General features: G+C 42.6%; 2 protein-coding genes and 1 long non-coding RNA gene across 7 annotated transcripts in view; 1 reads left to right on the forward strand and 2 right to left on the reverse strand.

Moving 5' to 3' along the window:
- JPH1 (junctophilin 1) overlaps positions 1–5,602 on the reverse strand; it is a 90,663-nt gene extending 85,061 nt beyond the window's left edge. For all 4 annotated transcript variants that reach the window (XM_059394742.1, XM_059394741.1, XM_059394740.1 and 1 more), the window contains exon 1: positions 5,032–5,602. In XM_059394742.1, coding sequence (XP_059250725.1) covers positions 5,032–5,410 — 379 coding nt within the window. In that variant the 5' untranslated portion in view covers positions 5,411–5,602. The remainder of the gene's footprint in view (positions 1–5,031) is intronic.
- Positions 5,603–5,640: 38 nt separating this feature from the next.
- GDAP1 (ganglioside induced differentiation associated protein 1) overlaps positions 5,641–25,043 on the forward strand; it is a 44,611-nt gene continuing 25,208 nt past the window's right edge. Inside the window, exons 1-2 of one of the 2 annotated variants that reach the window (XM_059394744.1) lie at positions 5,641–5,721; positions 6,468–6,614. In XM_059394744.1, the coding sequence (XP_059250727.1) occupies positions 6,612–6,614 (3 nt within the window). In that variant the 5' untranslated portion in view covers positions 5,641–5,721; positions 6,468–6,611. Of the gene's footprint in view, positions 5,722–5,833; positions 6,043–6,467; positions 6,615–25,043 lie in introns of those variants that run through there. The other variant, XM_059394743.1, reaches the window with a different exon arrangement.
- LOC132014096 (uncharacterized) overlaps positions 9,043–25,043 on the reverse strand; it is a 150,795-nt gene continuing 134,794 nt past the window's right edge. The window contains exon 3 of the long non-coding RNA XR_009403209.1: positions 9,043–9,300. This is a non-coding gene — a long non-coding RNA (uncharacterized LOC132014096). The remainder of the gene's footprint in view (positions 9,301–25,043) is intronic.

Genomic DNA, 25,043 nt, shown 5'->3' on the forward strand with positions numbered 1-25,043 from the left:
ATGGGCCATCAAATTATTTTACATTTTTTTCTTTCATGTTAATTTTTTTAATTATTATTATTATTTAGATTTGGAAGAAATTTTTGGTGCTAAGGTTGATTTGACAAATACTATATGTATTCTGAACATAGCGAACCATTACTAAAAAATGGGCAATTTATTACAAGATTTTGTACTTCTAGGTGAACCGGTCAAGATTTGTCCTGTACTACTTGCCAAAGTTCTGCTTTCTCCTTGCCATTCTCTTCATTAATTTCCCTAGTCTCTGACACAGCAGAATGAAACATGTGGACTAGAAGCACTCTGAGGGCAGGAATTACCTCCAAAGCAAACACAAAATTTCGAGTCTTATAACTTATGTGCCCTGTGACCTGTAGGTGTTTGATGACTTTATAGTAAATAGCTATGGTGGCTCAAAGAATATACTACTTTTTAAATCACATGAAACACTGAATATTAAAATTAGAGAACTTAGACTTTTCTTTTCAAAATCAGGGAGATTTCCTTTAATTAAAGGTACATTTTAAATTATAGTATCCCCCCAAAAGGAGCTATGTGGAAATTTTAAGATGTAATTACTTCTGTATTATTATAGTAACTCACAATATAATAGAAAATAAATCATGATTAGTCTTTTTTGACTTCTTGCAGTTTCTGATTATATAGATCTAACTTGCAGTCACTTTTCATTTTAGATTTCCATTTACTTTTTTTTAAAAGTATTTTTAAAGACTTTATTTATTTGACAGAGAGAAATCAGAAGTAGGCAGAGAGGCAGGCAGAGAGAAAGGGGGAAGCAGGCTTCCATTGAGTGGAGAGCCCAATGTGGGGCTTGATCCCAAGACCCTGAGATCATGACCTGAGCTGAAGAAGACAGAGGCTTCAGGTTCCCCTCCATTTACTTTTTAAATACTTGAGCTATAAATGCTAGTGGTTTTATATCATTGTATTAATATGGGCTGATTATTTCAATACATTTAAAACTGTAATGGCTCCAAAGTCAAAAGTTTTGACAAATTTCATGACTACCTTCTCTTTCTGTTTAGTTTGATATACTTATGTCATATAAATGGACAACAGTGGGACAACAATGAAATTCTAAGTAGGTCTGGTACTATGTATGTCCTATTTTGGGTAAATATGTATCTTAACCTGACATTTATGAACTTCTGAGGAGGTAGGTGGGCCATAGTTTTCTCAAAAGGATTAAACCCCAAAGGATAAGATAGTCACATAGAACATTCCAGGTTAAAAAGGTTCCTACTGAATATTAGCCATTTCCAAATACCACCACCTTAACAGGGAAGGGAATGAAATTAGGAGATTTCAACTTTGACTTTCCCTCTGCCTATATGGGTAAAATACAAGTTCTAGGATAAAAGTTCTACAAACTGACTTATACATACCAAAACAACCTTGTTTTTAAAATATTTTGTTTAAATAAACAAGTAATGCTATAATCATCTCTACCTTTCTACACAATGACAAGTTAATTTTGCAAGAACAGTTTCCAAAGGTGCTATTTGATATGTTTTATATTTTGAAAATACAACCATACCATCTTAGCAAATGTTTAACACTGAGAGAAAATTAATAAGTAGTTTCTGAAACTGGGATCTCCAAAAGTAAGAGGAGTATTTAGAATTTCCAAATAAGGTGCTCGCTTCGGCAACACATATACTAGAAGTTCCAAATAAGTATTGCTTGAAAATCCAAGCAGTTTAAGGCAACAGCAGTAATTAGAAAGTTTAGGTCTCTGCTTAACTGTCAAACAGGGAGGGGTGCGGGGTGGGGAGCAACTGCATTGGAAATGTTCCTATCTTATTTTGTTAAATCACAGTATATGGAAGACTTCTTCCATGGAATTGCTAAACACCAATTTATAGTCAAACTGTTAGTAGTTCATCTGAAATTTAAAATGGGTTTAGTCAATGAACTTTGGGGAAAAAAAGGCTTCTTTTTTTTTTTTTTTTAATGAAGCAGGTGGGTTCCAACTTTTCCCTGCTGTCCAAATAAAGTTCTAATTAATTCGTCTCCATCCCTCAAATAAAGATGCATATTTCACAAGTGTAAACATTATTTTTACAGGTTTTAAATTATGTTCTATGACTTTTTCATCTGGGTGTTGGTTTTCTAGATATAGCCATTTTTTTATAATTTATTTTTTATAAACATATATTTTTATCCATTTTAACTATATAATCTTAGAGCATGTCACTCAGTTCAGAAGGAGTCCCAGTCAAATGTAGATTGTACTATGCCAAATTTATATTCATGTGCTATGAATGGGTATATGTGACTATGCACATAATTAATAAAGCAATGTGCCTTCCTAGATATTTTCAATAGTTTATGACTGGTGAAAAAAATGAGGTGCAGCGGATCAGAATTTATGCAAAAAATTCTGGGCATCTAGATTTTGGATTTCATTAGTACCGTACTATTTTATTCTTAATTAATATTCAGGCAGTTTTGGCAACACTTTACACACAAATCACTAATAAAATAATCAGGTGATACATTCCTTATGGAATTAATACTCCATCTTCTAGTTAAATGTCACAAAATACATGGAATCAGATTTTCCCTAAGGTTGACAAAGGGTGCACCGGGATGGACAGGTGGTAGTGCAGAGACAAAAATAAACTCATTCTTAAAAATAAGGAAGGTGGTATTTCCTATTTTGACCAAAACTTTTGCATAAAATAAGTTATAGCAATACACTTCTACTTAGACCCCCACTTTATGATTAGGGACTTTCTAAAGAAGTGACATATGAAAAAAAGCAGGAAAATCAACTAGCATAGAGCAGACATTCAAAGAGATTTTTAGTTTTTTTTTTTTTTTTTCCTCTCCTAACTGGGAGCATATTTGAATTTTTTTTTTCTTTTCGTAGAAGAGGAAAACCACATGATGCCAAATTTACAGGTTTAAAAAATTTTTTCAAGTTAGTTTTAAATCAGGGGCGCCTGGGCGGCTCAGTGGGTTAAGCCTCTGCCTTTAGCTTAGGTCATGATCCCGGGGTCCTGTGATCGAGCCCCACATCGGGTTCTCTGCTCTGCAGGGAGCCTGCTACCCCACCTCCCCACCTCGCCCCAGCCTGCCTCTCTGCCTACTTGTGATCTCAGTGTGTCAAATAAATAAAATAGTTTTAAATCAGAAGGCAGATTATCCATAATGTCATCCTGGTCACTTATTTGAGCTTCTACAACACATACATAGAGGACCTTCAGTGGTAAGATATATCTATATCTATGTATTTGCTAAGTGTAATGAATCCTCTAAACCAAGAGATTTTGTTTAATGAGTAGTAACTTTAAAAGATGATTTATTTTTTTTTATTTAAGACTAATTTATTTTTAACCTTCCCAAACTGAAGAGAATTATCCTCGGTCTTCTTAACAGGTTATAAAATAACATGCAAATTTAAGAAATAAATTTTGCATTCTACTTTTGGGCATGGAATTTAGTTACATTACAGACCTAGAGTCTCCAATAAAATCCAATCACAAGCTAACAGATTTATAGGGCTGGCAACCAAGGCACTATATGCCCATTCAGAATATTTAAGGACCCTAATTAACTACTGTGAAACTCAAGACTGGAGCCCATATAAAAGTATTAGAGAAAGCTCCCCGCCTCCTTTTAATCCATGAGAACCATATCCTTTATTTATACTGTAGGTCCAAGAGAGGTCTTTTTATCAAATTCTACCATTGAATCCTACTATTTTACATTTGAAATACAGCCCAAGTGTGCTGAGTAAGTGAAGTGTACAAATTGTATAAGCTTTTATGCAGTGGGCTGGAGAAACTTTTAATTGGATCCTTTTAATTCCCTTCAACTCTGAGCTGTGTGACGACAAAAGTTGACATTGCCTCCCCTAACCTTTTTCAATTAACTATGATTATGTTTATCATCAGAAAATGTATTTTGCTAAAGCATAAGCTATTCATCCTTCTCAGCTTATTACACAAGAAAATTCATCAGGTTTTGACACCTGTTTCAGTAATGGATACTTTTCCTAATTAAAAAAAAAAAAAAAGGAACTCTGCCCTATTATATACACAATTTATTTCACAAAGTTGTTAAATAGTAAAATCAGGTGAATTTTGTTCATATTTGTTCATATAACAGTTTTGTTCATTGAGTGCTAAGGTCATACAACCTCAGCGCAATTTGGTGATTCCATACTGCCATTCCCTGGAGTAAAGTGGCTGCTAACTTAGCAACTGTAGGAATGTATCTTTTGAATATATTTCTTAAAACGTGGCCTTCATTGTTCATTTCTAAGACATGTTCCTAGTAACTTGCCCAAAGATCTCCAGGTCAGCAATGACGACCATTCTTCTGATGGAAAACTACTACTTTTGGGAACCGAATGAAAACCGGGAAGGGAAACTCACACCCTCTGAGGCCGCACCTGCATCAGGTGGCCTCTCCACCTCCATAGCTAGGATGTTTCCAAATGCACTCCAAGTAAGGTACAATTCCCCTACATCCCAGTTATGGGGTTCTGGCTTCTATCTTTAGGCTACTAGAGGACCAGAAGCGAAATACGACTCCACGTGAAACCAATCCGGGGAGCGGTCAGCACCGACCGCCAGCCTCACAAGCCCAGGGCGTTCGCTCTAACTCCACCGGAGTGGCGTTTTCAAACCCGACCGGGAGAGGGAGGGATCAGGAACGTAATGTGACGGGCTCAAGTGACAGCGTCCTCTCCCCTGCCCAACCCACCCGGGCGGCGCTCCCTCCTGGTGGCAGTGCAGTCCTGGCGCCGGCCAGGTATATTCACGCCTTGCTCCCCCGGGTGTGGACACACTGCCCGTTCCAGGAACGGGGTCAGAACCAACCCCCCCGCGCACTAGTCGCGTCTCCACGCTGGCGCGGGAGATGGGTGGGAGGCTTCCCCAGGTGTTTTGGCGGGTTTCCGGACACGTGCGCCTCTCGTCCTCCCCGCTTCCCCGCAGCCTGGGCAAAGCCCACCGCACCAGCTCACGGAGCAGCCGAGCCGCCTGCGACGCTGCTCACCTCCGTCCCCGTAGGTCTCCACGCCGTACCCGTCCTGCAGCCCGTTACTCCAGGTACCCTCGTAGCGAGCCGGGGTGCACAGGCTCTGCCGGACCCCGTAGCGCCCCTTGAAACCATGTGACCACTCCCCCCGGTACATCCACTTGCCCTTCGTCTCCACCCCCAGCCCGTGCCGCTTGCCCTGCGCCCAGTAGCCCTGGTAGGTGTTGCCGCTGGGCCAGGTGTAGCCTCCAGCCACCTCGAAGCCGTGCGACCAGGAGCCCGAGTACTCGCCCTGGCCCTTGGGCCCCGTGCAGATGCCATGCCCGTGAGCCTTGCCCTCCTCCCAGCCGCCGCAGTAGGTGCCGCCATCGTCGAAGTCGAACCTTCCGCCCGTCATTCGGGGGGCAGCCCCGGCGCGCTCCCCGCGGGGGCACGGACGCGGGCAGAGCTGGGCACGGCAGGGTGTAGCTCGGGGATGGGGGCCCGGCGGGCGAGCTCACGACAGCGCCCCGGGCAGCTCGCGCCGCCGCTCGGCTCCAGTCCGACGCCGCCCCCGTCCTCCCCTCTTCTTTCGCCGCCGCCGCCACCGCCGCCTTCCTCCTCCTCCTCCTCCTCCGCCTCCTTCCCCGCCGCCGCCCGGGCCAGCGCCGCGCGCGAGAGGACAGCCCAGGCTCCGGAACAGACCTTCAGCTGCTCCCGCCCGCCCACGTGAGCCGGGCGCCACCCCGCGCCCGCCCCTCGTCCCCTCCCCGGGCGCCGAGGCCCGGCCCCGCGGCGCTCCGGCCCCACCCGGCCCTGCCCCCAGCCCCGGGAGCCAACGCTTCCCCGGCGGGCGGGCGGGCGGGCGCGGGGAGCGGTTGGCGCGCGTGTGTTCGCGCAGTGGGATGCCGGTGGGAGGGCGAGTGTACCCAGGGACGCGCGCGAATCCCTGCCGGTAGACGAAGGCGCGGCTGCATGTGTGGGGGCAGCTCGCGGGCTGCGGAGCCTCCTGTGTTTGTGTTTGGGGTTTATCAAAGTGGTTAAGCTCCTGTAAGTGCGACCACGTGCGTGTTGAGGGAAAACTCCTGTATGCGTGTTTGTCTGCATGGCGTTTGTAGTTGCATTTTTTTTCCGGCATTCCAACTTGTGTACTCTTGCATTTGTCATGCTCAGCTGTCATCATGAATTAACATCTCCTAGATATATGTGTGCGTGTGATATAAATCTCTGGCAGCCTAGATAGAATTGTGCAGAATGTTCTTTTACACCTACCCATTTCTAAGCACATGTGTTTGCATTTATTTAATGAAGATACAGGGGGAGAGCAATGTAATTTGAAAAAGCACAGATTAAATCGGTCAGCTTTTCATTTGTAATAAGGAACAGGATGGTTTTAATCTATCTTTGCAGGGGTATGTGCAATTTCCTTTCATATCAGAGCCCCTAATGCCTCATTTGTTCTTCTGACAACTTAGAAATTCTTCAGCCAGGAGCTATGTACCCAACAGGCAGACTGCTCAGTCCGTGGATATTGTGTAAATGTCTGGAATGTACACCTGGTATCCTCTCCCGGGGTATCCACAGTTTAACAAAGTAAATAGAAGATCTCAAGGAGGAATATGGTAAGTAAAACACTGCTCTAAACTTACAAAAAGCCAGTGACCTAAAAAACTGGGGACAGGTGTCAGCTGATCTACTTTCCAGCTACAACACTGTTTTGTTGAATTCACTTCAGGCAACTCTTTTAAATTTGAAAACCTCTATTTCACCATCTGCCAAATGGGAATGACAGGATTTGTTTTTCTCTTCCTATGTGAGATATTAACTTGAGTATGTCGTGGTACTGTTCAAAGCCAAGAATTAGAGATTTGGTAATAGACAAGTTGAATCAGTATAGACTCCGCATTGGTCTCAACCACCAAAATACTTACGGGGGACACCTTTCTGTGGTTCATAGTCCCGGGGTCTGAGGTTGCCTCTGGAGGACACTGTTTTGTGGGTTATTCATGACATTTCTTAGGCTGAGAGGCTTTTGGATATTGGGGGAGCACCGGAGGCTGCCAAATTTCTCTCAGTAGGTATATGATAATCAGAAAAAAAATGATCTGATGTCAGGATAGGAAGCAGGGAAAGAATTGACTCAACTATGCAGAAAAAGGAATGGAAATTGACCTTGATTGGCTCTATCTCAGGACTGGAGCTGGCCCTTCCTGCTTCTCTGGCTGAAATACTGAAAGAAAAATCTCCGTTTACACAGAACCAAATCACCAAAGAGAATTAGAAACCCTCACCCATGGCACTGCCTGCAGAGTTGCCAGGAATAGTGCTTACCCTAGTGGCCTGAAATAATTACGCATCTTGCTCAGCATCTTGTCCTGGACTAGGGATTGATTTAGGCCACTGGGAAAACGAGGGCCCAGGTCTTTGCTGCTGAACCACAATTCCATTTCTCTACTATGGGATACGCCAGGATCAGGAGCTAGTGTAGATGGACACATTGCCATCAATTTTGGGGGTTCTATTTGGTATGAAAAACAGTGTGGTTGCTCAAATCCAACATGTTTTTCCTCTTTCTAAGCTGGCTTTTTTCATGAAGTAACCTTTGTCCTTTCCGTTTTTCTTTCTTTTTTTAAATCTACACTTGTATGTGTTACGATCCATATATGAATATTTCAGGGCTAGGTTTTTGTTTGCAAGCACAGTGGAAACTTTTTTTTTCTTTTGTTAATGAGCTCTCACTGCAAATGATAGATTTTCTGAAACAAACTAGCGCAGAGAAAGTGTCTGGCTTCTGTGATGGATGTCTAGTCCATCTGGACAAAGGGCGAGTTTGGATAGAATGTAGAGGTTTGAGGAACCAAAAAGATAGGGCCATTTATCTCTTAATCTATCTCTTGCTATCCATAGTAGATATCTTCCTTGGAAGGCACCTTCATTAAAAGAAGAAGATATTAGATACACCAAACATCTAATACAAAATTTCAACTAATCGTAATCCTAACCTGAGTCTGCCATTGGCTTTCTTCATGGAAGAAAATTAGTATTGAGTTTTGGTAGCTTCTAGAACTTTTGGCAAAGCAGCCACGCAAGCCATGCTGCCATTTATCTGCTGCCACCACAGTGGAATGTTTCCCCAATCACACTGATCTGTTCATTCATGTAAGTGTTCAGGTTCAATAGCAATGGTGGGAGAAGACTGAGAAAGAGAATGAGGAGGAGGAAGAGGTGCTGAAGATGATGGCAGAGCAGGTAGTAGGCAGTGGAATAATGTTGCAATTCACCAGTCAGAGTTAGTCATGTCCTTATTTTCCCTCTCACTCTGAACCTTTGCCCTGGATAAGGGGGAGTTGAATTTAGCTTTAAGGAGGGATTAGTAAGAAGAGAATGTGAATGTTGGTTTGACAGGTGGGGTGGGGGAGGCCACTGGAGCCCAGGGGCTGACAACCACTGGAGCAGTTTCTTTTTCCCCATGCTCAAAACTCAGCTAGTCTAGGCTTCCAGTCGCCCCAATTTTGTAACGAAATGTAAGCATTTGAGTGTGAACGTCTAGTAGCAACCTTTGGTGAGGATGTTTTGTTTAGAATTTAGTATTTTCTAATGAAGGTGTGTTTAAAAATGTATCAGTGACTTCATTTTATTTACATATTAGAATTAATTATTGAAATACTTGATTAAAATTTACAAATGACAGAAGCTAATCTGTAGGTGTTTATTGTCTAAAGTGTGTTTGTTGCTTCAAGGTGTGTTTATAAAAGCGTATACAATTTAAATTACTGGATTAAGTAAATTGAAATGATTATTCTTAGCATATTTGTAATAAAACATTTGTAATGATTTAAAAAGTTCATCCACAATAAATAAAGAAGAAATATGGTCTTAGCTTTGCGGATTACTTGATTTCAAAAGAAGAAGAAAATCCCCAAATTAATGGTCTTCACAATTTAGAAGGCAGAGTAGATGCCAGATTCAGTGCTCAGTTCTTTAAATGCATTAATTCATTTAAATCTCATAATAATGGGATTAACACTAGTATTACAACCCTTTTACAAAGAAGAAAATCAGGTTTAATATATTTATGTGTCCAAGATCATTCCAGGTAGAAATGGTCCATCTGGGATTCGAACCAGGTCTGTCTGACTCTGGACTCTGTGTTTCTCTTATTTATTACTGTCCTTTTTTGGAACAAGGATGAGAGCTTTCAGATGGGAGAAGAAAGCAGCCTTGGTGGAGAGCAGGCAGGGCTGGTGAAGGTGAATTTCATTTCTTACTTTTTAGAGTCGCTGGCCACATGAATGGTGATGTTACTGTCTAGAATTAAAGAAATGGAGAAAGAAGAGTAAATTAGAGAGGTGGGAAGATAGGTTCACTCAGGAGAAGAAAATCCAGTAATATATCCCAGAGGAGATGCCCAGAAGGCAGTTGGGTAATGCAGGTTGAAAACTAGAAATAAATTATTCAATAAGTAAATAATCCTTGATTTTCTCCTCTCTCTGGCAGCTGCTCAGTACCACTTCCTTTGGAGACTTGCATGGTGAACTCACTCCCCCCGTGGTCCACTCTCCTCTCCTACTCTGTGAGCCCCTCCCCCATGAACATCCAGGACTGGTGGCTCATGCTCTCTTTGCCCCATGCACTATCCCCTGTCATTGTCCTGAGCAGGTCCATCCTGCTTCACAAGCCGTTGTCTTTCCCCGTGCCATGACCTTTATCTTAAACTCCTCAGACGCAATCTGGACCTTACTTGGACCAAGATGTAAGCCAACTCTGAGAACTGGAAGTTTACAATCCTACTCTTTGGCAACACTCTCTGGTCTTTTCCATTCAGGAACGAGCCATCGACTTGCCAAAGTCTCTACTCCTTCAATATGTTACGCGTCTTCTTAGCCCTTCCCTGCCTGAGGGCCCTATCATACTGTGCTTTCCATAGTGACTTCCTGTTGCCCACCGCATCTCCAATCTCATTCCCTGCTCCTAGGAAGCCCCTTCTGGAGGCAATCACGTCATGTACCAGTTGCCATTGCGAACTCTGGGGACAAGACTCGGGTCAATCCCTCCACACGCACACAGCAGATCTCTTCCCACGCAACTTCCAGATGCCTGTCACCTGAGCCCTGCTCAGCCCCAGCTCTTTCCTACTGAGCAGAGGCCTTGTCTTCTCCCCCAAGAGGAGGAGAGCTAACTCAGGAACAGCCTCCCTCTTTCTTCCTCTCTCCAAAGCTTATCACTGGTTCTCATTTTCTTCCTTTCCCCACCCACTCCATCCCAGAGGAAAATATATTCTTTGTCCTCTCCTTGTTCTGGGTCATTCCTTCTCTCCTTTGAATATGTTGTAATTTCTCTTCTTCCATCCAACGATCATTGCTCATGTGTTCTCCACATAAAAACGGTCCTACTTTCTTGGTTCTGTTTTCACCTCAAGTCCTCCGTTTGTTCTTCTCAAAACTGCTGACCTCCTTGAAAGTGTACTATATTCGTGTAACATATATATTAATGTATCGTGCATATATATCATATACATTTACATATCCCCCGTCTCATTCTCATGCCGCTTGATTTGAGTTCTATCCTCACAAGTCTGGTGAAGCTTATCTAGCCAGGAGGGACCTTCTAGATGACAGATATAATGGCATCTCTTCAGTTTTTTTTTTTTTTTAAGATAACATTGTAAAGATTTTATTTATTTATTTGTCAGAGAGAGAGAGCACGTGCATGTGCATACAAGCAGAAGGACCAGCAGGCAGAACAAGAAGCAGGCTCCCCACCACCACCACCACCGAGCAGGGAGCCTGATACAGGACTTGATCTCAGAACCCTGAGATCATGACCTGAACTGAAGGCAGAAACTTAACCGACCGAGCCACCCAAGCACCCCATCTCTTCAGTGCCTGTCCTGCTAGTGGCGGCTGTGAATTCGAAACTGGGGAGCAGTTCTCTCCCTCAGCTTCTGAAAAAACTGTGCCATTCGCCTCTGCTCGCTCTCCCGTCACTTCAGCTGTCTCATTCCCTGTGTGTTCTTCTTACCCCTTTCTAGTCTTCTTGATTTTAGGCTGGCTTTTGTGTTCTAAGCATCAGCTTCTTGGTACCAGGATTTTGTATAATTGCTGGATACTTGTTGGCTTACCTTTCACAACTAGGCAATCCTGCCCTAGAGGCTAAGACTCTAATTTAGAAATAGTCTAATTCAGATATAAAAACACCAGCTGAGCCTTTTTTAAGTCTCAAGGGCAGTGCTTTGGTTTCTTCCCATGACTTGTCCCTTGTGGCTCTTTGCCTGCTCTTCCTAACGGGCAGAGATCCACGTGGGCTTAGCATACATGTCCAAGGATGAGGCTCACAGAGGGTTTCAGGAAAGTTCTCACAATGACAAAGATAAAAACAGATTAAAGGGAGACTTAGAAGAGGCAGTAAGCTTGAAGACACAGGGTGGATGGCAGGTCTGTCCCGAGGCCCCAGGACCCGAAGCAAAACATGAAGTGCATGTGTACTTGTCTGTGTGCGTGTGTGTGTGTGTGTGTGTGTGTGTGTCTGCATGTATCCATGATTCCTGGGTTAGGTTTGGATATGTAGAGAATTATAAGGCCCAGACCTTGCTTCTAAGGGTATAAAATATCTCTAAAAGGCAGGAGATGAAAAAAGAAAAATAATAAAGGGACAAGGGAGGTAGCTACAAACAGCGAGTAAGTGCCCAGTGTCCTAGGAGCTCAGAGGACAGAGGGATTTTGCGGGCTATGCTAGCCTGTAGCTCTTACCTGTGGGGAGATTGAAGTTCCGTACAACCAGCTGGAAAAGGAAGAGAAGCCTACACTTAGTTCATAGATAGACAGGCACAGTATGTGGCAGAAGCTGAAAAGGAATGGAGGCTGCACTTGGGAGTGGTCTTGAAAGCCTCTAGAGAGGGAAAATCTTCCTAAGGGACAGGTTGTGAGTGGTAAACCTGGTCATCTGCTTTGTATGGAAGAAAAAGTGGCATGAGGTAGAAATGTATGTAGATTTCTGGGTAATGGCCAACAGCCTGACCATCTAGTCAGAGGCCTGGAATGAAAAGGACTGGAAGATTGGAGACATGGAGCTCTAGGATGGAGACATGGGAATGGGAGTGGCATGTGAAGAGTTTTGTGTTGCGTGTCACTAACTTCCATGGGGAGGCACTGAAAACAGAAGCAGACAAAAGGACTCAGCCAGTTGATGTCAGCCATCCTTCCTTGCCAACCACCCTAGATCTGGAACAAGGGACGTGTGAACTTAGTGGCCTCAACAGCAGAGATGGAGGTTATCCATGGACTCACACTTATCAAGGTCAGTTTAGCAGCTGCTGCCTCTGAATGTCCAGCCTGCCTGCAACTGACATTAGTCCTTGAGAATATCTTGGTGATTGTATATTGGGCCCCTTCTAGCCTGGAAAAGCCAATGGTTTATCTTGTCTTGGGATAGACACCTATTCTGTGTATCTCATAGAACCTCAGCCAGTATCGCCATTATCCAGGAGCTTACTGGATACCTGATGCACAGGCATGGAATTTCACATAACATCACGAATGACCAGGGGACTTACTTCAGAATGAATGAGGTCCTAAAGTGAGCCCTGACCATGGGATCCACTGTTTAGTCTTATTACATGCTGCATTGCATATTACATACAGCATGCCTCTAGCCCTTAGCTGTGAGGAGCCAAACTCAGAATGATGGAATGGTCTCCTAGAGGCACAGCTGAATTTCAGTTTGCTGGTAATAATCTGCAAAGATGGAGCCATGTCCTTCAGGATGAAGTATATTCACTAAATCAGTGTCTGCGTAGCACTGTATGCTCGGTAGGTTGAAAGCACAGGTTTGGGAACTAAGAGGTAGAAGAAAGAATACCTCATTCAACATCATATCCAATGACCCATTCAAGGTCTTTGTTTTTCCTACCCGTGCAATTCTATCCTCTGAGGGGTCTCCAGTGCGGAAGTACTTTTGTAAAAGGACAAAATGAGAGTCCTGTTGAACTGCAAATTCTGAGCAGGAGGAGACTTTTCTACAATGGAGACAGAAGGGAATATGTGTTGGAACACAGGTGGTCCATTGGGTACTTCCCAGTACTCCGCTGATCCCTTGTAACTGTGGATGCATGCATATGGCTTAGCAAGGTTTGGACCCTCCAGAAATGAAGGTTTGGGTCCCACCACAAGGTAAACCACCAAAACCTGCTGCTATGGTAGGTAGATCAGGGTGAGGAGGATTTAGAACAGTGAGAGGAACAGGGAGAGATAATCATTCACAGCCCCAAGACCTACTGTAGTCATTTGCCCCATTGACTTCCTTTTCCTAAGCTTTCCCTTAAGAAGAGAGCTCCCCAAATGTGCATGGAGATGATGACTGTTGCGATGCAAGGAGAGGTGCTAGTGGCCATGGCTGTGTACTGCTCAGATCTTCCTTCAAGAGAACTTGCTGCGAGGAGGGAGTTTGGTCAGCAGCCTCGAGCTGCTGAAAATTTGGATCACGGTGTTATCCACACTGTGGCCATGCTCCACCTAGACTGTTGCTAGCCAATAACCGAGAACAGTGGGATGGCTATAGAGCTGGACATTCCTTCTCAACACAGCCTCTGCCAGGCTGACATTTCTTGCGTTCCCTATTGATGGCTGAAACTTTCCAGGGCTACACTGCAATCTGAGACTCCTCTACCGAAGCCTGCTTCGTTCCCTCTTTCCTTTCATGGGTTTTGGACCTACATGGTGACCTATAAGCTTTCCCTACCTACTCCTGCTTCTTCTGGCCTCTAACCTTCATGTATGTTCCCCCAGTAATTGCCTTGTGTGTCTAATTCTGTCCCAGCATCTGCTTCCTAGAGGCCCTGAACTGACAGGTGAACTGATCACCCCGGTGATCTTTTAAAAATAAACACACAAACATACACATGCACACGCACACATACACTTATTACAGGTGGGCCTTGGTCAAAGGAAAAGGAAGGTCTGACTCCAAGCTTAATTGAACTGAAACTCAGGTTTCATGGTCTTTAAAAAAGAATGAGGATGTTCTCTATGAACTGATATGGAAAAATCCCCAAGACGTTTTAGCTGGAAAAAAGCAAAGTACAGAATAGTGTATGTAACATGCTGTATTTTTCTTTGTATGTGTGTAAAAACATATACAGATACAGAGAAAAATAAAGGGAGGGGCTGGCAGTCCTCCCTGAAGAGGATTTTGATTTGCTTTTATTTTGAAACTTGAGATTGTACTACCTATTGATAATCAAATTGCAATCAATCTTCGCATCTTAGCACGCCACCTGAAAAATCAATACTTTATATGTAGATTTACTAGCATCCTATACGCTAGCTGGCACATGATGCAGTAACGTGTATGGCTCTGATTGGACCTAATGAATTTTATGATCCTTAAAAACAGTGTCCCCAATGGAAAAAGATGGTCTGGGTAATCCAGATGGCATGAGTGATTTCTGACTCACCAACCAACTGAATAATTCATAGACGGTCTGCCGTACTGGGGCAGAGTGGACATTTAGAAACCTCCAGCTGTATACTGGTGCGTCAGTCGGGCTGTGTTTGCGGCTCTGAGAAGTTTGCCCCTTCTAGAAGGAAGTGTGCCCTGCCATTTTCTTCTTCAGTGTTACAGCCTAGGCTAAGTTATGCCTTATTTCTACACCTCAGATCCATATTAAATATTCCTTTAGGGCTGATACTTCATCAAAGTGCGGGTAAGAATCCCTTGGTAAACATTTTCAAAAGATGCTTGTTTAGGTTCCGCCCTCCCCTAGCAAAATCTCTGAGGGAGGCCCCATCGCATCCATTCTGAGAGCTTTTCCATTATCCTAATGTATTTCTCTGATGAAGAAGAATTTTTGTAGGGCAATTTTCAAAATTCCCCTCATGGCAATTACCAGGAGATACTTGTGAAATATTCACACGTCCAGGTCTCTCCCTTGGTGAAGTCTGACTTAGTGGGTTGGAATTGAGGCTCAGGAATCTGTATTTTTTTTTTTTAAGATTTTATTTATTTATTTAAGAGAGAGAGTGCAGGAGCAAGAGCGAGACAGAGAGAAAGCGCACAAGCAGGGGGAGCCAGAGGGGCAGGGAGAAGCAGGTTCTCCACTGAGCAGGGAGCCTGACATGGAACTGGATCCCAGAACCCTGGGATCACGACCTGAGCCAAAGGCAGATGCTCACCTGACTGAACCACCCAGGCCTCCCGGGAATCTGTATTTTTAATAAATACTCGGAGTGTTCTTCAGGGAAACATTATTGTAGGGCAATTCCTTCCTGTGGGCTGCCTTACAGCACATCCATTGATAAAACAAATTCAGGGTTGCCTGACACTAGAGATCCCAATATTAGTTCATCTTTCTTGCACGAATTCTCTTTCAGAATGCTTTGATAATTAAAAATAATGTTCTCCTCATCATTGTAAAAGCCAAATTCAAAAGCACTGTGTAAGAACATGTCTCCGGAGAAGTGTACAATAGATAGTGAGTAATTCTAAAATAAAGCAAGCTGTTAATGGGGTGGCCTTGAAATCTAGACCTTAACAAAAATCTGATAACTCTAGACCAAATCAGCTGATGGACTGGTAATGTTTTCATTCCCTTCCCAGCATCTCTGGAGCATTGACTCGGAGTTATGCTGTCTTTAGGGATCAGCCTGGCTCCTTCATCCATCTCAGAGAAGCAGCAGGACGCAGGGTCTGGGCTAAGCTGAGAAGGCCTGATGGTTACCACACAGCAAAGTGTCCCCAGCCCCAGCTCCTGAGGTTTCCAGACAGTTTAGAATTATAGCCTTAATCCTGCTGGCAAGTTTCATGTGGCCCTGGACTAGCTGGGCACTGTGGTGGCGGGACACACTGGCCTGCCCCCTCCTCACTCCTGATGATTGGCACCTGGGTTAGCTGGTTTTTCTGTCTGTCACTCCTGGGGGTTTAGAGTAGTGTTGAGATGGGAGGGGCTTCGGGTTAAACACATAGGAAGAAAATGTGTTGAGATGATCCTGGGACCATCTTTTAAATTTTTTTAAAAATCATTATGTTGGTTAAATGAGAAAAAAAAATCTACCTTATGAGGATATGGTTTGGCAACTACTGAATCATACTTATCTTAAGAGCCATCGTGTCCAAGCAATAACTGAATTTCACTAAAAAATATGTAGCCTTTATAATGACTCTCATACTGCTTATAGTATATATTTTGTCTTTGATTAGAGTTTCAGGAGGCTGGTTGCATGCAAAGGCTGTTTCGGCTTGAGATTCTTTTTCCTTTCAAAGGCCAAAATGTATCATTGTCTTAAAAATTTAATCATTCTTTGGATTGTCCCATGTGAACATAATCCATTAATTAAAAGACTTTAAAATGTTTACAGTTGCTTAGTGATGTGAATGTAATCTTCAGTTGTTCCTTTTGCTCATTTACTCAGCACACACACACACACACACACACATACACAGTGAGTGCCTTCTGAATGGAATGCCCTCTAATGGGTATGAAGTCATTATGGAATGACTCATGGAATGTACAGTCCACTGAGGTGCAATGGGTAGATACTAAGTCAATCTATCATTGAAAATTGCTGATTTATAGAAGAAAAAGTAGTATTATAGAAAGGAATATCAAGTGATACTTTTATTTAGATTGCAAGATCAGGAAAGGCCTCCCCATCCATTCGTCCATCCATCCATCCATCCATCCATCCATCCACCTACCCATCCATCCATCCATCCGTCCATCACTCCAACAGATACTGCTCAGGCATCTCTCTAACAAAGTGGCATTTGAGCTAAGCTCGGAAGGATGAGTAAGATATAGCCTGGAAAATACGCAGGAGGTCAGCTGGAGAAGAGGAAACAAGTGTGAGGTAGAAAAGACCTTTCCATATAGAAGGAACTGAAATGCGACAATGTGCTGAGGCTCACTGAGCAAGGGAGAAGATCTTGGGGAGAGATGACGGTGGGGAAGGAGGCAGGGATGAGGGCCTATTTGTGATCTTATTCTAAGAGGTCAATAAGAAATGGTAACTGTTTTAGAACTTACCCCATAGCTGGGGGTAGGGCAGAGAAAAAAAGAGAGGAAAAAGGGTAGTATTGGAAAGAAAATATGAAATCAGTCAAATGCCAGCCTCTCCTTGTTGATTGTGATACACACCCTGAAGCAAGATGTGACCCCCTCTTACTCCAGACCAGTGTTTTTCAATCTTGAGAAATGTGCAAATAGCTTTAGAAGGAAAACAGAAATTTAAATAGACCTCCCTTCCATGGTGGTTTAAATAATTTTATTTTTATTTGAATATGTGGTCATTGTTATGTGTCCTTAAATGTATAAACCATAAAACAAGGCATACTTCTATATACTTCAGTTTGGTTACAACATAAGCCAATATAAATTTAAAGTAATATTGAAATTAACAACCTGAATTTAATGTGACAGATGATGTTTTGATGAATTGAAATCACTGCTTGCATTTCCAAAAAAAAAATAGAGCACCGCCCACAGCGGCATAGCTTCTCCTGATTCAGCACATGCTGATGCCTTTGGGGACTCCTCTATGGGATCTATTAGGAAGCCATTCTTTGTCCAGTGTACTGGCATACCATTTGACTATTGCTTGGTGGAGATGCCCCAGTTACCATTGGGTCTGAATGGTAAGAAACAATTCTCATCCGTCAGAAACAATTAAAGTAGAGAGCCTCAGTGCCAATGTTAGCCTAAAGATTAATACAAGATCAGCCACTGAAACCAGGTAATGGCCATGAAGAAGGAAAAATCTGGAATTACCAGACCCCCTGGAATACTTGGGTGCCTTGCTATGGCTGTGTGGACTTTTGTTTGGAAGACGGTTCTAAATGAGAGTGGATTGCTCCCAGAAATTTTCTAGGAGAAACTATTTCTTCTCATAGAGCCATGGGGACAGGATGAATTTTTTTTTTTTAATCAGTCTCAAAAGGGATCATTGAAATCCAGGATTTGGTGTGGAGTCAAGAGGAATCATTAAGATTTGAGTATAAGAAGAGGCCAACTGGGACATGGTCACATGTCCCCGTGGTTCCTCCTTATGGCTTTCAGGACAGACAAGATCAGAATGAGGCAACAAAGAGCTTTCTGCTCCCTGGGACTTGTGGCTGAAAAAGGCCTATAGCACTAGCCTCCCAAGTCAGGTACACAAACCCATCTATTGGAGAGTGGGAAGAAAATATTAGGGGTCCTGCAAAAGCTTAGCCCTGCCCTCACGCACATAAAGAACAGCTTTCAAAGAAATTTGAGTGGGGACTCTGTAAAACTAAGCAGTTTGTATAATTTTCCAAATGCAAAGAACAGTGCTTTTTCTGACGAGGCAGGAGGTGATGTAGTCTACAGGTGTTAAATTGATCAGGTTAATATATGTGGGATGTCAACTCAAGTTCAGGGTTCAGGGTTGTCACAACTCTTGCAATCCATCAGCAGTGGGATAAATGACACTAAGAGCAGGGACTGGATGGAAGATGTGGTTGAATTCCAGAGGAGCAGTTAGAGCCAAGATTGAGTCAGCACTGGGGAGGGTAGATGGCCACACGCTGGCCGGACTGGACTGGACCGTGCTGGAGGGACTGGCCACGAGTGACCTTAGACATGAGCCCTTTAGCATAAGCGGCAAGGCCAGAGCTCAATTCCCAAAGATCCAGCTGGACAAGACACTTTAGGGAAGGCCAGTGAGGACCAGAGACTGTCAAACCATATGTCCCTTTTATTTATTTATTTGTTTGTTTGTTTGTTTGTCAGAGAAAGAGAGAGAGAGAGAGAGCGCGCACAAGCTGACAGCGTGGCAGGCAGAGGCAGAGAGAGAAGCAGGCTCCCTACTGAGGAAGGAGCCTGATGCGGGACTCAAGACCCTGGGATCATGACCTGAGCTGAAGGCAGCGGCTTAACCCACTGAGCCAGCCAGGTGTCCCTTTTTTATTTTTTATTTTATTTTTTTAAAAAGATTTTACTTATTTACTTGAGTGAGAGAGCACAAGAGGGGAGAGGGTCAGAGGGAGAAGCAGACCCCCTGCCCAGCAGGGAGCTGGATATGGGATTCGATTCTGGGACTCCAAGATCTTGACCTGAGCCAAAGGCAGTTGCTTAACCAACTGAGCCACCCAGGCGCCCCTAAGTGCCCCTTTTATTGAGGTCAGGTGAATACTAGGGCACCAAAAAATTAGACCTATTCCCCGCCTGCACTCCAACCACCAGAGAGAGGGAGAATGGAGACTTGACTATTCACCCCAAGGAGATTTGTATTACACTGGCAGGTGCCTGAAATACCAGGAAAGGGACAAAATTAAGAAGAAATGGGTGGAAATGTGTCTCTATTTAGTTATTCTACCGTCAGTGGAAATGAATGCAGAAATACACAACTGAAAAGAGGGAGCAAAGACAAAAACACAAATCAGGGCAAAAAAGCTACAGATACGATAAGTATTCTACTACTTTCTTAACGCTAAGAATCAGGCCTCGTTGTAGGTTCTTCTATTGAAAAAGTTCTATAATGCGTGGACTTTTCAGGTGAAAACCCCCCAAGCTGCCAGCTGATAGTACACTTTAAATACTACTCTGGGTATTGAAAAGGTATTTCCCCGGCTGGCAGCCAGAACATCCAAATCTGGAGCACAACTCCTGCGTATTGACATTCTCAGAGTGAGCAGCCCAGACTGGAGGTGAACCACAACTCATTCAAAGGATATGTGCTACCGTGATGTTAAATTCCTCCACTCTAACGTGAAAACAAGGCTCCTGTTCTCACTCTTTGAATCTTTCTATTTCCATACAGTTTTCTCATTTAATTCTCACAGCAACCCCTGAAGGGGCTACTTCTATCATCCTGATTTTATAAAGGAAATGGAAACTTGAAGTCACCTTGATAGACCAGGGCTTCAAGCCCAGGCAGTTGGCTCCAGAGCCCACTCCTACTGCTCCTGTGACCCGCTGCCTCCCCTCCGTTTTCTGCTTCAGTGTCCATTACAGATGTGATTTGTGTCAGAGCACATGAAACCTGAAAAGTCATCTTAGCAAAGCTAGAGATGTAACGATTGCCAAGTGCAGACGACCGGTCAGGTGAGCGCTAACGTGGAGGTATTATGAGCCATGGAGAAGACTTGACTGACTGGTAATGAATCGGGGCTAGTGGTAAAGTCAGAGTCGTCACTCCCCTTTGGGGCATCGTGTAAGGGATGTGGTAAGTAGTTATTTATGTGTCTACGTTCTTCATTTAGAAAATCTGTATATAGTTACTTTCCAGGAGCTGTCACCTGTGTCCTGTATCATTGTATCCTTAATAGGAATTTCTGTGGCTTGTCATGTCGTCCCTTTCACGTCACAGAAGGGGAGTGTCTTAGTAGGAAGAGTGAAGGGATGGAGGCAAGTGAGAATCTTGAAGTATTCTGGTAACACTTGGACCGTCCCAACACACAGCAGTGGAAACTCAACATTTGCCAAATTTCCAAGCTGTGCTTATCAGTCAGGGTTTTTCCCCCTGTCCCTTTTGCAAAGTTTTCTTTCCTAAGCAAAGTTACCACCAATAGCAGTTTATGATAATAGTGGGATGTGAACAGCATACATGTAAAATTAAGGACTATAGAATTTAAAGCTTTTAATACCATAGCATTAAAGCAAGTAGACTGAGACTACTTAAGAACTTCTCATTATAACTCTCCTCCTGATCGAGTCTATTTGTATCCCTGGTTTTAGCCTTGCAGACTTGGAGGGAGTGGTGAAAGATGAACGGGCAGTGCTCAGCCACAAGGGGAGAAAAACGTCATCTGGGCCCCAGAATAGCAACAGCAATAAATATGGTCATGTCGCTCTTCTGCTGAGGCTGAAACGACAGACAGGATCACATTTGCAGCACCAAACAGGCCTACTGGCGACCAAGGGCTGGCTCAGGAGTTGGGAGGAAACATGTACAGAAACTGATGCTGACCAAGAGCCTTGATTTTGGAGCTGTGATACAGCTTATGAAGAAAAAGGCACAGAACCCACTGCAGACCTAGAGGGGGCTCTGCACCCTCCTGGCCACTGGGGAGTAAGTTCTAAATCAGCTTTTAGGACAGCTGGCTCAGGGCTCTTGAGAGCTGAGCCGTGAACTTCCTTGCACGTCTGCCTGAGAACTTGCTGTTATCTGCAGCTGCCACAACCATCAAGGCACATGTGTAATGAGGAAGGTGACAACGAGGGCTCTTGTTGGTCATCGGTTATTTAAAGAGGGCCCATCGGATTTCAGCTACTTCATTGTACGGAATCAGCACCTTTGCTCCGGGGAGGTCTTAGAGGAAGGGGCACCTCCCTCCCTTTAAAACTACTCAAGTCTCCCTTTTCAGACCAAGCTTCTGGGCTCCAGCCATTTCTGGGACTCCTGGTGCTTCATCTCCATCTGTCTCATTTCATGTATATTTCAATTTCATCTTACTAGGGCCATGTCTCTGGGTGGTGGTGATTTTACCATCTTCATATTCTCTTGCCACTTGGAATTGGCAACAGTGGGCTTTTACATTCGTAGGACTTGCACAGAGCAATAGTTTTTCAGGCTGAAAAGTTTTTCAGTTGATACATATATTTGGTTTTTTGGAAATGGAAGCAAGCATCACCTGAATTGGACAAGTTTTCCTTTTTCTGTTGAACTGCCCTGCTCTAAAAGGACATGATTGCTTAGAAAGCCATGCTCCTCTCTATGATCTTTGGGGTTTACTGGTCTCCCCACCCAGTCCCCAGTGTCACTTAGGGAGTCACTGGCAACAGTTCATTGTGGTCACATGTCACCCATTTCTCTCATGCAGCATGAACAGTCACAGATTCAATTTCATTTTTTCATTTGTCTCAGTTATATGCTTAGGATTCAAATTAATCTTTTCCCTCTGAACCACAGTATGGCTTTTATTTAAAAAATATGGTATGTGAAAAATTAAAACACACTGCTTTAGACTTGGGTATCACAATGTAAAATTCAGTACTTTGTTCTATTGTCACTATTATCTTATGCTCCTTTAGTATCTTATTAAGACCAACACGATAAATGAAGTAGTTTTTGTAGCACTAGCTCTCATGTTTGTTCTCTCAACATCCCTGGTGAGATTGGGTAGTTAAAAAATCATTCCAGTGTGTTGAAGTTGGCGCCAAAGAAACAGACGACTATTTAATGCCCAGGATATGCGGCTGCCCAGGACCTTATCTTGTCCTATTTATAAATTAACAAAGCAAAATCTGACTTAGAGCAATCCTTGCAACATTAGCATTTTCTTTCTTTAAAGCTTATGTCTCTGAGTTTTTATGCCATTTTTCTTATGTGGCCAGAGACAATGTAGGCATAAATTAACTTCTCCACTTATTATTTAGTGACTAAAAGAACACAAGAGCAAGGATATTAGAAAAATGAATTCCAGTGTATTACTGAATATTCTAATTTGAATTACAAAGATAAGTGCCAAATGATCTTAAATCCCTGGGAAGATTCCTTTAAACATAAAAAGAGAAGGATAAAAGGTGTCTGGGAAAACTACCTAAGTCACCTTTTGGGAAATGGGGAGAGAAAGTCACCTTCCACAGAGAGAATGGCACTCTGTAGTTGTGCTTAAATGAGAAACTGTATATAAGCACACTGTAAATTAGTAAGAAAGCACTTATCTTAGGAAACACAACTACTACAAAGGTACAATTTCACACTCAAGTTTTAAGTGTCTTCTATGGAATATGTTTCCTTCAAGACTGTGTCTGAGTATTCTAGAGGCTTTCAGAGTTGCAAACATTTACAAATATTATTTGTAAATATTTATTAATGTAACATTAAGAAAGACGCATTAGTGATATTATTCAAATACTAGTCAAGCACACTGGGAAGTGGCTCTTTTTTTTTCTCCTTGACTTTTCTTATCTTCATATTATAATTGACGTTTGCCTAATATTAACACAATCAGCAAGGCATAACAAATCAGCAGAGCATAAAGCTTAGAAATGTGTGTATCTATGCATAGTATCTAAATATTTTGTTGTTATTTCTTTCATTAGGAATATTTAATTTCTAAAAGAAAATAAATATTTAATTTCTACCTAATGCTGATGCTTTCATGTGTGTTTTTGAAGTTTAAATGGCTAAAATTTACATGAAATTGTTAGAATTGCCAAAATTGAAGTTCCAAGGATCAGCCGATCTAGCAGCCAAACTCCTCTGACTGAAGAACATACCATACGAACAGTAAACATTTACCCAGAATGTTAAAAAAAATACCAGTTACTTTTACGATCTTATCATTATTATCTGTTATAATTTTCATATATCCTATGTTGAACATTGTGTTAAATACTTAACATTTTATAAATCATGACGAATCCTCAATCTATCCCAATCAAAGTGATACGATTATTTTTCCTGGTTTGCAAGTGAGGAAGCTATGCCTAGGATCACAGAGCTGGTGAGTAGTGGAGCAAGGATTTGTTCCCAGCTCCGACTTTAGAGTCTGAGCTCTTAGTTGGGCTATGGTCTGCAGTGGAGGGCGAGGCTAAATTAAAGTGGACAAGTTACACAGTAAAGCGTAACCTCACGCACTGAACTCAAGACAGTGAAAGGATCCCACAGTACTGGATCACTGTGTCCAAATCCTTCACTGTAAAGTCAAGAAAGAGGACTGAAGTCAGACTGTGATGTAATAAATAATGGAGTGTTCTCGGGTTGGCCCGTACCTAGGCTGAGGCAAGTGGTGAGCCTCTTGAGAGCTGTGGGATGGGGTAGAATGTCCATAGGATTTGCAGCTGGAAACGTTGTGTTCCAGTTCCTGCTCTTCCACTTATTAGTGGTGCTATACGTATCATATCTCAGTGCTGATTCCTTATCTCCAAAGGGGGTTTGTTGGGACAATCAAATGAATACTGTTTTTAAAGTACTTTGTAAACTTTTGGAAGGATATTAGATATTACTAGGGGAATGTTGATTCAAATTTATAATAAGTGTTGGCTTAGTTTTAGGAGAATAGTCTTTCCATTCTGTTATTCCCTGGTTGTTTTTTTTTTTTTTCCCCCTCTATGAACTCTAAACAGTCTTGGGCAAAAATTCCTGAATTAAAACAATTAGTGTCTGAAGAAATAGGTAATATTTGCATATGAGACTAGTGAAATCAGAGCTGATGACCCTATGGTTGTCCCTATGGTTGACCCTATGCAGCCCTGATGACAGAGGCTGCATCTTGCAGTGGCAAGAACATGAGCTCTAGATCAGGCTTCGGGGGCTAATAAGGGTGAGTTTGGGAAATTTCCTGACCTCTCTGTGCCTCAGTAACCTCGTCTATAAAATGGAGATATTTCTCATTTTAAGGGATTTTGCAAGTGTTAAATACAATCGACACATAAGGGCTCCAAATAGTTCCTGACACACTGTAAACACTCCAAAAAATATTAGCAAGCATGCAGGGGAAATATGTCTTTGCTTAAATTATGTATTAAACCATATTCATGTGTTTTTTTTCTGAAATGTACACCTTTCATCATAGTAGAGATAGATGAGAGAGGGTGGACATATACATCACATTTTTTTTCTACCAGAAATATGGCTCAAAGTGAATTCTCTAGTTAAAAATAAAGAATTTAGTACATTAACCTGAGTAGTCATTCTTTGAGAGACTAGAAAATTAATCCAATTTTTATAAGTATACAGTAATCTCATAGCTAGAGCCTCCTGAATTAATAAGTAACACTCCGTATTAAATATGATTATTTGTTCTGGGATGCTAGGAAGACCAGAGGTAACATTTTAGAGTTTCAAAAGTACATCTGGGCTATTCTGAGGTCATTGAGACTTTTGCTTAGAAACCCACAGGGGGTAATCTACATTTTTTTGAGGGGAAAGTGGAGGTGTCTTGGCATCTTGAGCCTATAAACTGTAACTGGTGACTTGGCACCATGGGGTTTTATCAGACTGTTTTGTGGAAGTGTTTTCAGATTATTTGAACATTTTCCAGATTCCTCTAAGTCAGCCAGATACTGTAAGTTGTGTTTTCACACATGATTCTGCTCTATTAATTTTACAGATGAGACAAATAAGGGGTAGAGAATTGGAATAGTTCATCAG

The sequence above is a fragment of the Mustela nigripes genome, chromosome 3 (genome assembly GCF_022355385.1).
Source record: "Mustela nigripes isolate SB6536 chromosome 3, MUSNIG.SB6536, whole genome shotgun sequence".
Taxonomy (NCBI): domain Eukaryota; kingdom Metazoa; phylum Chordata; class Mammalia; order Carnivora; family Mustelidae; genus Mustela; species Mustela nigripes.